A 16273-nucleotide genomic window follows, 5' to 3' on the forward strand; every position below is an offset into this window, starting at 1 on the left:
CCAAGTACTAAGTCATGTTTTGCAGAGGAGTCAAATACTTATTTCCCTCATTAAAATGCAAATCAATTTATAACATTTTTGACATGCGTTTTTCCGGATTGTTCAAATAAACGTACCATTAAAATGATAGACAGATCATGTCTTTGTCAGTGGGCAAATACTTTTTTCCCTCACTGTACTGTATCTCAGTATATTGTTGTATTCTGCCCCCTGGTGGTGAAACCAACCTAGAACGGGGCTATCATCTAATTCTAACTTGAGTTTGAGACAGTCCCCCAATAATGATCAAAGGCTTATTGACAGTTTTTTTGCTGATAAAATAACCCATATCCATATAACTTGTTCACAAAGTGCCTTAAAAATTATGATTTTAAACATTTCATATTATTTCCAATTAATCCCATTTCAACAAAGGGACATTTTGTCCACACTCATATATTACTCTAAAGTATTTAAACAATATTTAAACATCTAACAATTAGTTCATTTTGTCTTCCTGCAGTCCCACCTGAAGTGTTCTTTGTCTTTGGTTAGTGTGTGTGTGAAGTGTTTTAAATGTTTGCATATTGGTTAGTGTGTGTGTGAAGTGTTCTATATGTTTGCATATTGGTTAGTGTGTGTGTGTGTGTGTGTGTGTGTGTGTGTGAGTGAAGTGTTCTATGTGTTTACATATTGGTTACTATGTTTGTGAAGGCTCTTGACTGGCTCTGGATGCCAAGGCCAGCAGGGTGACACTGTATACCTCTGTCTCGTCTCCTCTCAGGGTGAGGGGCGCACACACCTGCACCACCTCATTCGGCTGAAATCACACATACAGACGCACACAATCAGATTTAAATCAACAATCAGTGGAGGATATACAGTGCATGTGCAAATACAATAAGAGGAAAATATACATTTAGTAATGTAGAAAGCCACATGAAGGAACAGGAAGTGTAGTTTGTACGTTCTCTTCACACTGAGACTTTGTAATACATATGGACTCTTTTTGTATGCAGTTATGGCTTCACTTGATTTGCAAATTTTCTTTGGTGACTGAAGTATGTCAAAACAAAAAACGACCATCCTATGCATATCTAAGGGAGTGAAATAACTAAAACTCTATTATACAGAATACCTTGACAGCTTGCGGTGTCTAGTACAGGGCTCTCCACTCTGGATGTGGAAAGCTACCGTACTGTAGGTTGTCACTCCAACCCTAACCTAGCACATCTGATTCTAATAATTAGCTGGTTGTTAAACTGTATCAGGTTAGTTACCCTGATTGATAATATATCTGAATGGGTGGCGAACATTACACTATACTGCACAACAGAGCAGTGTTTCTCAATCCATTCCCAGGGGACCACTAGAGTGTGCACATTTTTGTTATAACCCAGAGCTAACACACCTGATTCAACTAATCAAGGGCTTGGTGATGAGTTCATAAATTGAATCCGGTGTGGAATTGCTGCTGGGCTAGAACAAAAATGTGGCCACCTTGAGAAACACTGTCCTAAAGTACAGGTAATGGTATGGATAAACACCATTCTAGATCTGTCCATTCAGGAGATTAATGCCAATTCAATTCATGAATTGAAAAACTTTCAGCCACATTTTCCTCATGAGATTATTTTCAATGGATGAATTGAACTAAACCCAACCCCACGTATACGGTGCATTCATGATGAGGCTTTGAGACGGCTGTCGCACCTTAAGGCCACTAGGAGGAGTCCAGATCACAGTGATGGTGCGTCTGTGGCCGGCGTCCACCATGCCCCTGGTCGGCTCCACACTGAAGCCCCTCTGTTGCAGCGCCTGAAGCCCCTCCCAGCTGAACTCCACGTTCTGGACATGGACGGGGGAGGGCAAATTTCACAACATAGGTAAGGTCAACACAGAAGTAGAGAGGAGAGGGAGGAGAAGTCGTGTTGTGGTCATGCGGTCCGATTGTATACTCTTCTCCCCTAAATGTTCAGTTGCTCACTCCATCTCATGGAATTAAAAGCATGGGATCTTTGTCAGAAATATGGTGGAAACTAACTCCCTAGCCCACGCTTACACGAATCCACTGCTTTTGAATCCATGAGAGGGAGTGAATGAGGGGAGTGGTACACACTTTGGGAAGACAGGGAGAAAATCGGGCCGCAGCCAATGTTAGGATCTCCAAATGAATCTGAACTCATCCTAATGACGTTATTTCAACTAGATTTCAATCTGTTTTAATTATGTTATTTAAATAAGATTTCAAGCTGTTTGTAACTACATTATTTTAACCAGATTTCAACCTGTTTGTAATGACGTTATTTAATCCAGATTTCAACCTGTTTCGTAATGATGTAATTTCAACAAGATTCCAACCTGTTTATAATGACATAATTTCAACCACATTTTTACCTGTTTGTAATGATGTTATTTAAAACAGATTTCACCCTGCTTGTAAGGCTGCTGCTGCTGCAACCAGTGAGCTAGCTGTGACCCTGGTCGTGTGCATGTGTGTGTGTTTACTTTATTTAAAGTGAGGATGTTGTAGCCAAAAGTCTCCAGAAGAAGTCTACCCCCTTGTCTTTGAATTGTAATGAACAGCATTAGTATAAGTATTAGCGTTAGCATTAGCCTACCTTCTTGGCCACAGGCTGTGTGGAGCAGATGCAGCCCACCTCCAGCTCTCTGACCGCTGGGCTCATGGCCCCCTCTCTGTAGACCCCTCTGAGGGTGAGCAGCACAGGCAGAGGGGGCTTCTCACAGTCTACTACAGGGAGAAGAGAACAAATCAAAAATCTAATACAATTATATTTGTCACATGCTTCGTAAACAACAGACAGTAGACTAACAGCGAAATGCTTACTTAGGGGTCCTTTTGCAACAATGCAGAGTTAAAGATTAACTCATTAAAACAAAATATATAGTGACATGAGGAATAAATACCAGTGAATAACAAATAACAATAACAAGTAAAAATAACATGGCTATATACAGGGAGTACCAGTACTGAGTCGATGTGCAGGGGTATGAGGTACTTGAGGTAGCTATGTACATATAGGTAGGGGTAAAGTGACTAGGCAACAGGATAGATAATAGACAGGTAGCAGCAGCATGTGAAAGTGTGTGTGTGTGTGTGTGTGTGAGAAAGTGTGTGTGCACATGTTATGTGTGTGTGGGCGTATGTTGTGTGTGTGTGTGTGTGAGAAAGTGTGTGCACATGTTGTGTGTGTGTGGGCGTATGTTGTGTGTGTGTGTTGGGGTGTCAGTATAAGTATGTGGGAGTGTGTGGGTAGAGTCCAGTGTGTGTGCATAGTCAGTGCAAGAGAGTTAGTGCAAAAAAGGGTCAATGCAGGTAGTCCGGGTAGCCAATTTATTAGCTATTTAGCAGTCTTGTTTAGCTTGGGGGTAGAAGATGTTCAGGGTCCTGTTCGTTCCAGACCTTGTGGTAGCATTTCATGGCTATAGATGTGAGTTTTACAGGGAGACAGTCATTTAGACAGGTTACCTTGGCGTTCTTGGGCACAGGGACTATGGTGGTCTGCTTGAAACATGTAGGTATTACAGACTGGGTCAGGGAGAGATTGAAATTGTCAGTGAAGACACTTGCCAGCTGGTCAGCGCATGCTCTGTATGCATCCTGGTAATCCGTCTGAATATTAACCTGTTTAAAGGTCTTACTCACATCGGCTACGGAGAGCGTGATTACACAGCTGTCCGGAACAGCTAGTACTCATGCATGGTTTAGTGTTGCTTGCCTAGAAGCAAGCATAGAAGGCATTTAGCTCGTCTGTAGGCTTGCATTGCTGGGCAACCCGCGGATGGGTTTCCCTTTGTAATCTGTGATAGTTTGTAAGCCCTGCCACATCCGTCGAGCGTCAGAGCCGGCATAGTAGCATTCGATCAGCTCTTGCCTGTAATCCATGGCTTCTGGTTGGGGTATGTATGTAGGGTCACTGTGGGGACGACGTCATTGATGAAGCCGATGACTGATGTAGTGAGTGAGTGAGTAAGAGAGAGAGAGAGACCTGTGAGCTCAGAGTCCCCGGAGGCTGGCAGAGGGTGGACGGCATCAGTGGGCACTGCCAGCGGGTCTCCTCCACATAGGTACATGATGTGAGAGCGAGCTGCACCCTTCAGCACCATGACACACACTGTGCTCTAAGACAAGGAGTGGCAGGGTGTTAGAGCAAAAGTAGTGCACTATATATGGAATATATAGGGAGAAGGGTGCCATTTAAGATGCAGCCACTATGTCATGAAAGCTGGATGATTCTGTGGTACCTTGTTCATGAGCTCCACCTTCAGTCTGTCCGAGTAGTGGAGGCTCTCGTGGTCTGGCAGGAAGGTCACAGTGATGTCCTGGCTCTTTCCTGGGGCGATGGTGCCCTCTATGGGCGTCACACTGAACACACTCCGACCACTGTAGTTCTGGGTCCCTGGCCACGGGGAGGTGGGAGAGAAAGAAACCAAGATTATTAATTCATTTAACAACGTAAGCTTCAGAAATAATTAAACATAATTAGATTTAATATAATGCTGCATCAGAAAACGCTAGATTTTTTTTCTCCAACAAATGATAGCTAACACTAACTACAGAGACTGCAACAGCTCATGGCATTAGCCCCTAGTTCTGAGTGAGAGATGTGGACCTAGGTCGGACGGACAGGTCTTACCCACAGTGGGGTGTGTCTGTTCCTCTGGGCCTGGGCTGAGGAGGGCAGGGAGGCAGTCTGCTCCACTCTGGGCTTTACACCCCAGCGACAGGCTATCCAGCAGCACAGAGAAGCGCACCGCCAGAGACGACGTGTTCTGCAGCTGAAGACAGAGAACACAGCTTTCAATATCACAACTTCATTGACATGGCATCAGGTGCAGTACAGGCTAAGTAACCTGCTGCTGTATAAGTACACAAAGTAAGGCTAGTCCGAACTAGCCTCTCTCCTGTTTCTGTAGCTTGAGGCAGCTTGATCTACAAGTACACCCCCCTGGACAAGGTGCTAGTTGCTGCTGGCTAACTGACCTTAAAGACCTGGGAGGCTCTCTCCTTCTCCAACAAGTAGCCAAAGTCCATGAGGCCACCCTGGTGGGAGGAGGTGACGAGGGGATCCACTCCCACCCCGCACAGCGTGACCTCCAGGGTCATGTTTGGGCTGTGGATCTCCACAGTCTCACGGTACTGTGAAAGGAGCCACAGCATCAGTCATAGGGAACACAGCATGTGTGTGTGTGTGCGTGCGCATGTGGCGTGTGAGGGAGAGTGTCTGTGTGTGTGTGTGTTTGTTTTCAGGTCCATTAAGTGCAATTGACCCACCCTTTTCCCCAGTACGGGTGTGAAGGCCAGTAACAATGTGTGTGTGGCTCCAGGACCCAGCCGTCGCAGAGCGTTGAGGAGGGAGAATGGACCACTCAGGTCCAGCACTGAGGACCTCAGCTTGGCAAAGGGTTAAAGAAGAGTAGTCAGGTAACAGCAATATTTGAATCCTACCTTCTAAGGGACCTGTTCAGGACGGTGCAATGGGTGAAATGTATTGTGTACAGATACTCTTGTGTCACTGTTCTGCAAGTGTTTTCTCAGATCAAGTGTAAAACTTGTTTTATTGCATCATCCCCAAAGCCAATTTAAAAAAAAGTAATAGTAAAATCAAACTTTCAACTATGCAATCTTTCAACCAGTGGATCTGTGGAACAGATATGATTGTCCGCATGTAAAACAGGGAATCATGTCAGTTCTATTCAAAATCTGTTTCACCTCACTGAATACTGTATAACCTCTGGTTTCTAGGTCTGATGTGTCTACAGTTGTGGTCAAAAGTTTTGAGAATGACACAAATATTAATTTTCACAAAGTCTGCTGCCTCAGTTTTTATGATGGCAATTTGCATCTACTCCAGAATGTTATGAAGAGTGATCAGATGCATTTATGCAAGTACAAGATAGAGGGGGGCTTTGGCCTTCCTCACTTCAAACTGTATTATTGGGCTGCTAATCTGAACATTGTGTCTTTCTGGAGGGAAAGTTTACCTGAGATGAGACGGAAGGATATGCCTTCATGGCTTTTGATTGAGCAGGCCTCCTGTCAACGTTCCTCACTCCCTGCACTTGTTAATAGCCCATCATATGTGAAAAAAGCCACTTATGACTCCAATCCAGTCATTTGTCATACTCTTAGGATCTGGAAACAGATTAGGGGATTTTCTTAACATACCCACTGTGTACATAGACAGCCCGATTAGCCGGAATCATGCTTTCCACCCTGCAATGGATGATGTGGTGTTTTCACAGTGGAGGGAGAAGGGGCTCACAACAATTGGTAATCTATACATAGATGGTCAGTTAGCTTCATTTCAACAACTACAGGCAAAGTTCAACATGCCAACAACACATTTTTTCAGATACCTCCAAATCAGGAATTTCTTAAGGACACACATCCCACAGTATGGCATGAAGCCAAATAGTCCTACATTAGATAGCTTGATCCTTGTCAAACCCCATTCAAAAGGGTCGGTCTCCAGACTGTATGATGTGCTACAGGCCCACATAGAGGTATCCACAGACACCATTAAAAGGGCTTGGGAACAAGAACTTGGTTCAGAAATCTCAAATGAGGACTGGATAGAAGCTCTCAGGAATATAAACCACAGTTCAGTGAATGCCAGACACAACCTTGTACAGTTTAAGGTGATACACAGGTTACACTACTCAAAAGTAAAACTGCATAAAATATTCCCGGACACCTCACCACTGTGTGAGAGGTGCAAGCAGGAGGAGGGGACGTTGTCCCACTTATTCTGGACATGCCCTAAATTACAGGCTTACTGGGCTCTCATTTTTGATTACTTATCTAAGGCCTTTGATAGAGTTCTAGCCCCAGACCCATTGATCGCTCTGTTTGGTACAGTTGATGGGAATAACCAGGAGGGGAAAGCTGTCTCTCTTTGTACTCTATTAGCCAAAAGGCTCATATTGCAATTTTGGAAATTGGAGACTGTACCTACCTTTGAAATGTGGTTACGGGATTTAGGGAATGTAATCCATATGGAAAAGATTCGATACAACACCTCCAATAGAAGTCCATTGTTTTACAAAATATGGCAGCCGATACTGGATAAATGGTCTAGTCCCGCTTCATAACTGGGCTGACGATCTGCTGCTACTCTGTGCTGTACTCCACTCAATATTCATTTTTGGCTGAACTACACTGCTTGTAATGACTATATGCTGTCTTCTTATACACGTACCACCTAATATGATTTTGTTTTATTTTGTGTATGTGTGAGTTAACTTTTGTTTTGTCCTCTAAACTGGCCATCCCATCCAACAGTACAATGAATGTCATTGTTTGTATTGCTGTCTCTTTTACTTTATTTTTATTGGAAAATAATAAACATATTATAAAAAAAAATAAAAAAAAGAGTGATCAGATGAATTGCAATTAATTGCAAAGTCCCTATTTGCCATGAAAATTAACTTAAACCCCCAAAAACATTTCCACTGCATTTCAGCCCTTACACAAAAGGACCAGCTGACATCATGTCAGTGATTCTCTCGTTAACACAGGTGAGAGTGTTGACGAGGACAAGGCTGGAGATCACTCTGTCATGCTGATTGAGTTAGAATAACAGACTGGAAGCTTTAAAAGGAGGGTGGTGCTTGAAATCATTGTTCTTCCTCTGTTAACCATGGTTACCTGCAAGGAAACACGTGTCGTCATCATTGCTTTGCACAAAAAGGCCTTCACAGGCAAGGATATTGCTGCTAGTAAGATTGCACCTAAATCAACCATTTATCGGATCAAGGAGAGAGGTTCAATTGTTGAGAAGAAGGCTTCAGGGCGCCCAAGAAAGTCCAGCAAGCGCCATGACCGTCTCCTAAAGTTGATTCAGTTGTGGGATCGGGGCACCAACAGTGCAGAGCTTGCTCAGGAATGGCAGCAGGCAGGTGTGAGTGCATCTGCACGCACAGTGAGGCGAAGACTTTTGGAGGATGGCCTGGTGTCAAGGGCAGCGAGCAAGACACTTCTCTCCAGGAAAAACATCAGGGACAGACTGATATTCTGCAAAAGGTACAGGGATTGGACTGCTGAGGACTGGGGTAAAGACATTTTCTCTGATGAATCCCCTTTCCGATTGTTTGGGGCATCCGGAAAAAAGCTTGTCCGGAGAAGACAAGGTGAGCGCTACCATCAGTCCTGTGTCATGCCAACAGTAAAGCATCCTGAGACCATTCATGTGTGGGGTTGCTTCTCAGCCAAGGGAGTGGGCTCACTCACAATTATGCCTAAGAACACAGCCATGAATAAAGAATGGTACCAACACATCCTCTGAGAGTAACTTCTCCCAACCATCCAAGAACAGTTTGGTGACGAACAATGCCTTTTCCAGCATGATGGAGCACCTTCCCATAAGGCAAAAGTGATAACTAAGTGGCTCGGGGAACAAAACATCAACATTTTTGGTCCATGGCCAGGAAACTCCCCAGACCTTAATCCCATTGAGAACTTGTGGTCAATCCTCAAGAGGCGGGTGGACAAACAAAAACCCACAAATTCTGACAAACTCCAAGCATTGATTATGCAAGAATGGGCTGCCATCAGTCAGGATGTGGCCCAGAAGTTAATTGACAGCATGCCAGGGCAGATTGCAGAGGTCTTGAAAAAGAAGGGTCAACACTGCAAATATTGACTCTTTGCATAAACTTAATGTAATTGTCAATAAAAGCCTTTGACACTTATGGAATGCTTGTAATTATACTTCAGTATACCATAGTAACATCTGACAAAAATATCTAAAAACACTGAAGCAGCGAACTTTGTGTAGACCAATACTAGTGTCCTTCTCAAATCTTTTGACCACGACTGTAGATTAGCCTTAAAGCTATATCATACTATACTAGCTATATACACTAGGTGTATCAATGACACAATGGGCCATGTGATGTTATATCGTTTTTTTATACAGGCTATATCAGCACCTTTCAACCAGTACATAGAGAAAGACTGAGGCTTATTCATAACAGCTTTTTATAAATCTACCACTTTATCGTTGAAAACCAATTAAATAATAAATCAAGTGGATTGATGCATGCATCATACTCAGAATGTCAACATGTTATTAGAACGGAAATAGTTTTTCATTCTTAGCACCATGCAGTTTTTGTCTTAGAAAAACTGGTGGTAGAAATTCTGCGGTGGTAAAGATTAATGAGTAAACGCTACTGACTTTTCTCACATAACCACAGATAATCACACTCTGGCGATCTAGGTCGTTTGTGCATGTTGTGACCCAGAAAAGGATACCTCCAAGGCTTCCTGAGAAATATTCTGAACAGTGAGCTTTTTGACCACTTTCTGACCTAAGTGAACAAAAGAAACACAGAGTTGACATAAGTAGCGATATAGTCACAGGCAAGGGCAAATAGGGAAAAAACTTCCAATGTCAGAATCAGACCTGGGTTCAAATACTACTTATTATCTGTCCTTGATTGAACTCAAAATATTAATGAACCAATACAATTGTCCCAAAACCACAAACTCTGTCCATCTGGCACTCCATGCAGGCTTAAGCAAACACTCAAAGTATTCGAAAGATTTCAAATAGTATTTGAACCCAGCTCTGGTCAGAAGAATACATTTGAATGGACTGACCCACAGCCACCTGGTTGTAGTTGATGGTGGTCTGGCCGTTACTGGACGTGACAACTAGAGGGGGCCTGACAGCTGGGCAATGCAGCTCCAAGTACAGCGTGTTGAGGGGGCTGCTGGGACAGAGGATGGCTCGTCAGCATTACAACAACAGAGGCAGTGGGAAAACACTTCAACCTGTTCTCTCCACATTATCCCCACTAAATGAATGTGTGTAATTGATTCATGTAATTAATAATTGGGGGGGCTGCAGCACATAAAAATGAAAATAAGGTTGATATTGTATATAGGATCTGCATGGAGTTGTAGTCTGTACAGTATCCTACCTGTAGGATGGCTGGGCCTGGGGGTCACTCTGGGGTGGGTCTCTGTCAGACACGAAGCAAGGGATGACATAGCGACTGTAGTGCTTAGGGAAGGAGTGCAGGAGGGAGTTCCTGCCTGCAGCGTACTCCTCTGACCTGGGAATAAACAACACTAACTATGGACACAATCCTAACCCTAAACATATCTTGATTACATTTTTCCTGACAAATCCCATTGACATAAATGGATGATTTGGGCAAAAATCAGTTGTGTCTTCGAATGTGTGTTGCTTAGGATTATGCCCAATGCCTTTAACAGTCATTATTTCATAGAGAAGACAAAATACATGACTCAATAAACGCTAAAAAGTAAATGCACTAAACGCAGTGCAAGGTGTGAAGCAGATGGTTAAATGTAATGATGTCATATATATTTCAGTAGAGTGTGTTGCTTGCAATTAACCTCTGCCTAAGTTTCGTACTCTTTAACATAGAAAGCTTTTAGGAGGAAGTTTACCTCAGCATTAAGTAAACATTTATGGTACATTTTTGATTTGTCACTGAAATATGTGATAATCAATGAGGGGCTCTATGCGTTCTAAGGAAAATAATCAACGACGTGGAAGGTGTGTTCCACGACGCGCTAGCTGACCTTCCACGCAGTTGCATTATTTTCCAGAGAACGCATAGAGCCCCGAGTTGATTATCAATTCTATACCATGGCTATAATTAAACACATTTGCCACTAGAGATGTGTTAATTTGAAAGTAGAAATGTGTTCAACATCCACTGAAGTAGCTAGCAAGTTTACTAGATAGCTACAGTAGTTGCCTTGGTAACCAAACAAACATACTAGTTTAGCTAACCCAACCATTAGTCCTAGCTTGCTATTATGAAAATCTAATTCAACAATGCCAATAATGTTTTCAATTCGACTTTTGCTTTAAAAAGCAGCTCATAGAACATGTAAGAATTAACTATATGATGGGAGTGTCTGCTGGATGACAATGCAATGTAATGTTGAGCGGCTTCACTGCAGGTAGATTGTATGTTTTAAAATTCAATAAAATTCAATAGAAATAATAAAAAATAATAAGAAGAATGAACTATAGCCATTGAATACCATGCTGATATACTGTGTGTTATAGGGAAACAATGCACGCTCTAGAATGCCCTTCAAGCCAATCAGAAACAAGTATTCAACAATGATGCCATGGTATAAGAATTAATGTATGCATGGTATCTAAGTGATAGTTGTGGTGGTGTAGATGAGCTGTACCCTGACTGTATGTCAGCTGGGTTGGGGGCTCTGAAGGGGCTGTCTGTTTTAGGGCTGATGGACACTTTGCTGATCTTCTCCTTCAGGGCTTGCTTCGCCTGGGGCCGGGTAGGGGGCGGCTTCTTGCCTTTCTGGGGGGCTGAAGGGGCCTCCCTTTTACACTGAGTCAGCACACACATACAGTACACATTAACAATAATGTGCACACACAAGTGCGCGAATGTGCGCGCACATACGAACACACACACGGTCAAAGTCAAACACATGGCGGCAAGATAACATTAAAAGGATAGTTCGGGATGTTTTGGTAATGAGGTCTTTTATCTACTTCCCCAGAGTCAGATGAAGTCGTGGACACCATTTCTATGTCTCTGCGTGCAGTTTTAAGGAAGTTGCTATCTAGCGTTAGCACAATTGCTAACTAGCGTTAGCACAATTGCTAACTAGCGTTAGCACAATGACTTCCAGTCTTTGTGCTAAGCATACAATATTGACCAGGCAGACTCATCCAACTTTTATGAGGAGGATGGAGTGACTCCAGTGATTGAGGCTTACCGGCCCCTCCTGCTCCCCTCCCTTCCTGTTGCCCTCGGCCTTGGTAACCCTCTCCAGCTCGTGGAGGCGCAGCTCCTCGGAGCGACACAGCAGCCGCACCGCCTCCTCCCTGATGACCTGGTCACACAGCCTGGGCCTGAATGTCACCTGCACCAGGCACCTCTGGGAACAGAGTAACGAACCAGTCAATTACCTAATGATATGACCAGTCAGGTTATTATTGCAAAATAAAATGTGTTCTCAATGGTTAAATAAAGGTAACATAAATAAACAATGCAGTCATCAGGACAGAGTATACACTGGAATGGAATAGAATAGAGAAACTACATAATATGCTAGGCCTCATGACAAAGTGTTCAAGTAAAGTGGAAGCACACTGCTTGTTGGTAGATTACCTGTCCAGGTAAGACCCGGCCTGTCCTGGGGGTGAGGCTAATCTCTGTGTTTTCAGGGGGAGTGAAGGCGAACAGCCGGGGGCCCACTGGGACAACGGGGTCCCGGCCTATGCGGGGCACAGGGTGTGTGAACTCGTTGCGGCTGGTGTGTGCGTTGACCACGTGCAGCACGGCTGTGGAACAGTCACCGACCGCCGTGCCGCCGAACTGGACCAGAGAGTGAGACAGCTCTAGCGGAGGGTGTACCCCGACCGCATGACATGACAGGGGGAAGTCTCTATAGCAACCATGGGGGAAAACACAAATAAAACACATTAAAAGTAATGCAGTGAAATATACTTGATAGCGCTCAATTTCGTGACAGGACAAGGTGTATTACATTTACATTTTACATTTTAGTCATTTAGCAGACGCTCTTATCCAGAGCGACTTACAGGAGCAATTAGGGTTAAGTGCCTTGCTTAAGGGCACATCGACAGATTTTTCACCTAGGAGGCTCGGGGATTAGAACCAGCGACCTTTCGGTTACTGGCACAACGCTCTTACCCAAGGTACAAAACCTTGATTACCTGTTAATTCCGGATTTGCAGTTGAGCTGAAAGCTGTACTCTCCTGCCTTCTTGGCACTAAAGATCAGATCCACCTCCAAGGTTTCCAATGGGAGGAGAGTGCCAAAGCCGTCGTTGGGCTGGACCTCCACAAACTAGGAGGAGAAAAACACTGCTCAACTGCTCAGGCCATCCAAACACGGTTTTGTCCTTAGTCCTGACTGACTGAAACCAGAAAACCTCCATAGGGCCGGATGAGCTATTCAGGATAGGTTTAGGTGAGATCATAAAGGTCTAAAGCCACAAATATAACAGCAGACACAGAGTCAAATACATCGAAATATAATTAATTATAATTCAATTGTCAGATATCCCTTGCTGGAGAGTACAGCATAGGCCAAACTGGCACATCAGAACAAAACCAGTAGAGTCCAAATGAATAAACAGAAGTGTCTCCTATTGATGTTTTATGATGATGACTTGATTTAGCCAAGGTGGAATAGTGGACTATAGAGATGCAAACAGTAGGAAATTAGGTCAAAGGTCAGTCCATAGGGATGCTGTCCATCAGGTAGATGGAGGCCGTACCTGAGGTATGCCCAGAAAGCCAAAGTCCTGGGGCAGGAGGGCGAGGTTCGTGAGGCGCACGCTGGTCTTCACTGATTCGTAGATGGAGCAGTGGCCAAAGTCCACCTCTGTCCGGTCAAAGCACAGGTCGGAGGAGGTGATGACTGCATGGACCGTGAAGGGAACAGGCCGGACCTGAAAGCCCAGTGAAAGGAAAAAATTCTTAGAGTATTTCTGCCTTATTTCTGTTCTGTTTTGTAATATCCTATGCGGTCAATGTCTTTTATTTGCAAAACAACCGTGCCGTGCGCAAAAAGACTCTGCATAACTCACATTTGGAACTTCAACTTGTATCTAGAGGCTTTTTATGATGCTTATTCATTTAAGCAGTCATGGGACCTATAAATAGAATTCTATGGGCAAATATGTATGTGTTTCAATCCCAATAGGTGCACTTGATTTAGCTCGCCTGGCACAATTAAAACAACAAAATAGTCAGAAAAGTGAAAACCCTGCCCACAAAGCCCACCGGGAAAGCTAAATCAAGTGCACCTAAAGTAATAGAATAAAAGCAAATCCATTAGTGACCCAGGTGGAACAAGTAGTTTAGTTTCATAACAAACACAATCTGTTGTCCTGAGAGCAGCGTTCCTGTTCATGTATTAATGTCCTCAGCCGTATCTGGGTGCGGCAGATTTCCTTGTTTACCCGGTCACGCTTTCCGCACGGGCCCTCTCCTGGCCAGAAAGGGCCTGGTGGCCAGAGAGGGAGGCCTGGAGGGGAGCCAGGGTTAAGGGTTCAAGGCTGGGGGCACAGCTTTGGGGCTCTGCAGGAACATCCTGCTGGCCTGCTTTTGGCTCTGTGAGAACTTACTGCCTCCAAATCCTCTACGCTCCTCCCCAGTATAGGGGTGTGGGTTTGAGAGAAGGGCGAGGGGGCATGCGGGGCAGGGTGGGTAAGGTGATGATTTGGCTGAAAGAGTGTGACTGCTGGCCAGTTTGGGGGATTTGATGACTGGGTAACACAGCACAAATGTGGCACGAGTGTTGGGTCGGAGCCTGTTTTGTGTGTTGGATTTGAGTCTGCTGTTACCCCTGCTGTTGAGTCTGTGTGTGTGTGTGTGTGTGTGTGTGTGTGTGTGTGTGCGCGTGTAGAAAGGAATTTAACAATCCCTGATGTACTTACTTAATACTTCACTTGGATAACTATAAATTCATAAAACTTTTGACTTTACTATTTTCATATGGGATATCCAGACTAATCCCTGGAGCATCACAAATCAGTGCTTGAAAATAATCCCTTTATGATTTCCAGTTGTATTATCTGATCAGCAGTTTACGTGCCAAACACCCTGAATGTAACCGTTTCACAACTGAAAGCTGAATAGAAATAATATCATTTTATTCTGTGATAAAATTTCATATATTTTGAATCTATTTAAAAAAAGAGCTCAAATTGAGTGGAAACAACAGGGAAAACAAAGAATCCAAAGTATATTATGGAGACCTTTTCAGTAAAACAACATGGAATAACCTTTATGCTTGGCTCATTAGCACTCATGGAACAGTGCAGGCCTTGGGGTGGTAGATAATTTTAGCTTGCTACCATTAAAATGGGTTAATTTAAAACCTTCTGTGCTTCTGCCCTTCATGGGGACCTGCAGGAGGTTTGCTACTCAACGCTTCCCTGTGGATTGAGAGGGGCTGTTGTACTGTATGATACCTCGTACTGTAGACTGCGGCCAGAATTCAATCATCGCATATTGAACATTTCCACAATGGGATCTTTCGAAGGCTGTTTTTGCAGTATTTGAGGCAAACTCATCTCCCAAATTGCTTCCCTCTGCATCCCTGGCTGTGTCCCTTTTGTCGACATTTTCAACTGATAATATCAGTGGTAGCTGACTGATACAGATTGTTGACTTTTTGTGCACTTTGAAATAACACAATTCAATTCTTGCCTGTAAGTTTAGAGCTTATCAGTGCAACAAACCTGATCGGCCACTTCCACTGTCAAGGGGACTTCCAGCACTCCTGTTTCGCCGTCAAAAAACATCTTTGCATCCTCGAACAAGGAACGTCTAGGGGGGAAGAACAGGGTAGTGGGTATAAGAATACAGGAAATCATTATACTGTACGTTAACTCAGCAATATGACACCATCATGAATAGTGGGGCAACTTCCTGCTCATGAACAACAACAATATGTCAAGGCTGCCACTAATGGGAAGAGCCAATGGTAGCAATCTTGTTAGATTATAATTTTGTTGTTGACTTCCTTCTGTAAGTCACCCCGCTGTGTATGATGTCATATTTCAGAGTTTACCTTTAAACATTACATCAGTACATATGTCCCAGCCCCCAACAACTGGGAAAATGCACAGTGCAAGGGATAGAGAGAGCCCATGGTGGAAAACCTTCACCGTTTCACTGTAAACCAACACGACTATCCCCCGTTTAGATCTGTAGAACCACCAGGGAAGGCAAGAGGGCGCAACTCCACACTACTGTGGGCTGTAGCCATGGTGATGTTGGGCATAAGTACGCCTCAAAGAGGGCTCGCAGTCATACACAGAGCTTATGTAAAGCACTAGCTCCATCAATACCCCAGGTGGAGAGCTGCTCTCGGGAGAACCGCCATCGCTCTACTACTACGCAGCCAATACTCGATTAGCATGAAAACAACAGTCGGATGCCAATCCACAGTGGATCCCCAGTGAGCAGCACAAACCCTGCCCACTCCTGACTCCTGACTCTCTCTCTCTCTCCCTGCTTGGTAATGCTGGCTCTATGAAGGCATGAGAGCTAATGCTGCCAGTGTCAGAGGGTTTAAAGCAATTTAAGAGGGGTTTCCAGATGTCAGAGGTTTTCCAAATGACAACAAAGCTCTGGAAGTGACGCCCAATGCTTCCAACAAATCTGTCAGAGCCTAGGGAAAAGGCGTGTTTCGTAATTACGATCTTACAGCAAATCAGTGTTGCATTTCAACCAGCTCGGATGTACAGATGTTGGATCTTAAATG

General features: G+C 44.0%; 1 protein-coding gene across 2 annotated transcripts in view; it reads right to left on the reverse strand.

Annotated features, from left to right (window-relative positions):
* Positions 1 to 613: 613 nt before the first annotated feature.
* cfap74 (cilia and flagella associated protein 74) overlaps positions 614 to 16273 on the reverse strand; it is a 50887-nt gene continuing 35227 nt past the window's right edge. Inside the window, exons 23-39 of one of the 2 annotated variants that reach the window (XM_041856233.2) lie at positions 15246 to 15333; positions 13275 to 13448; positions 12708 to 12841; positions 12139 to 12415; positions 11744 to 11905; positions 11189 to 11349; positions 9931 to 10065; positions 9608 to 9717; positions 9260 to 9315; positions 5276 to 5395; positions 4985 to 5140; positions 4638 to 4779; positions 4246 to 4400; positions 3990 to 4122; positions 2601 to 2728; positions 1693 to 1827; positions 614 to 799 (exon numbers count right to left, since the gene is read on the reverse strand). In XM_041856233.2, coding sequence (XP_041712167.2) covers positions 680 to 799; positions 1693 to 1827; positions 2601 to 2728; positions 3990 to 4122; positions 4246 to 4400; positions 4638 to 4779; positions 4985 to 5140; positions 5276 to 5395; positions 9260 to 9315; positions 9608 to 9717; positions 9931 to 10065; positions 11189 to 11349; positions 11744 to 11905; positions 12139 to 12415; positions 12708 to 12841; positions 13275 to 13448; positions 15246 to 15333 — 2386 coding nt within the window. In that variant the 3' untranslated portion in view covers positions 614 to 679. Of the gene's footprint in view, positions 800 to 1692; positions 1828 to 2600; positions 2732 to 3989; positions 4123 to 4245; positions 4401 to 4637; positions 4780 to 4984; positions 5141 to 5275; positions 5396 to 9259; positions 9316 to 9607; positions 9718 to 9930; positions 10066 to 11188; positions 11350 to 11743; positions 11906 to 12138; positions 12416 to 12707; positions 12842 to 13274; positions 13449 to 15245; positions 15334 to 16273 lie in introns of both variants that reach the window. The other variant, XM_041856232.2, reaches the window with a different exon arrangement.

The sequence above is a fragment of the Coregonus clupeaformis genome, chromosome 30 (assembly GCF_020615455.1).
Source record: "Coregonus clupeaformis isolate EN_2021a chromosome 30, ASM2061545v1, whole genome shotgun sequence".
In the NCBI taxonomy this organism is placed as follows: domain Eukaryota; kingdom Metazoa; phylum Chordata; class Actinopteri; order Salmoniformes; family Salmonidae; genus Coregonus; species Coregonus clupeaformis.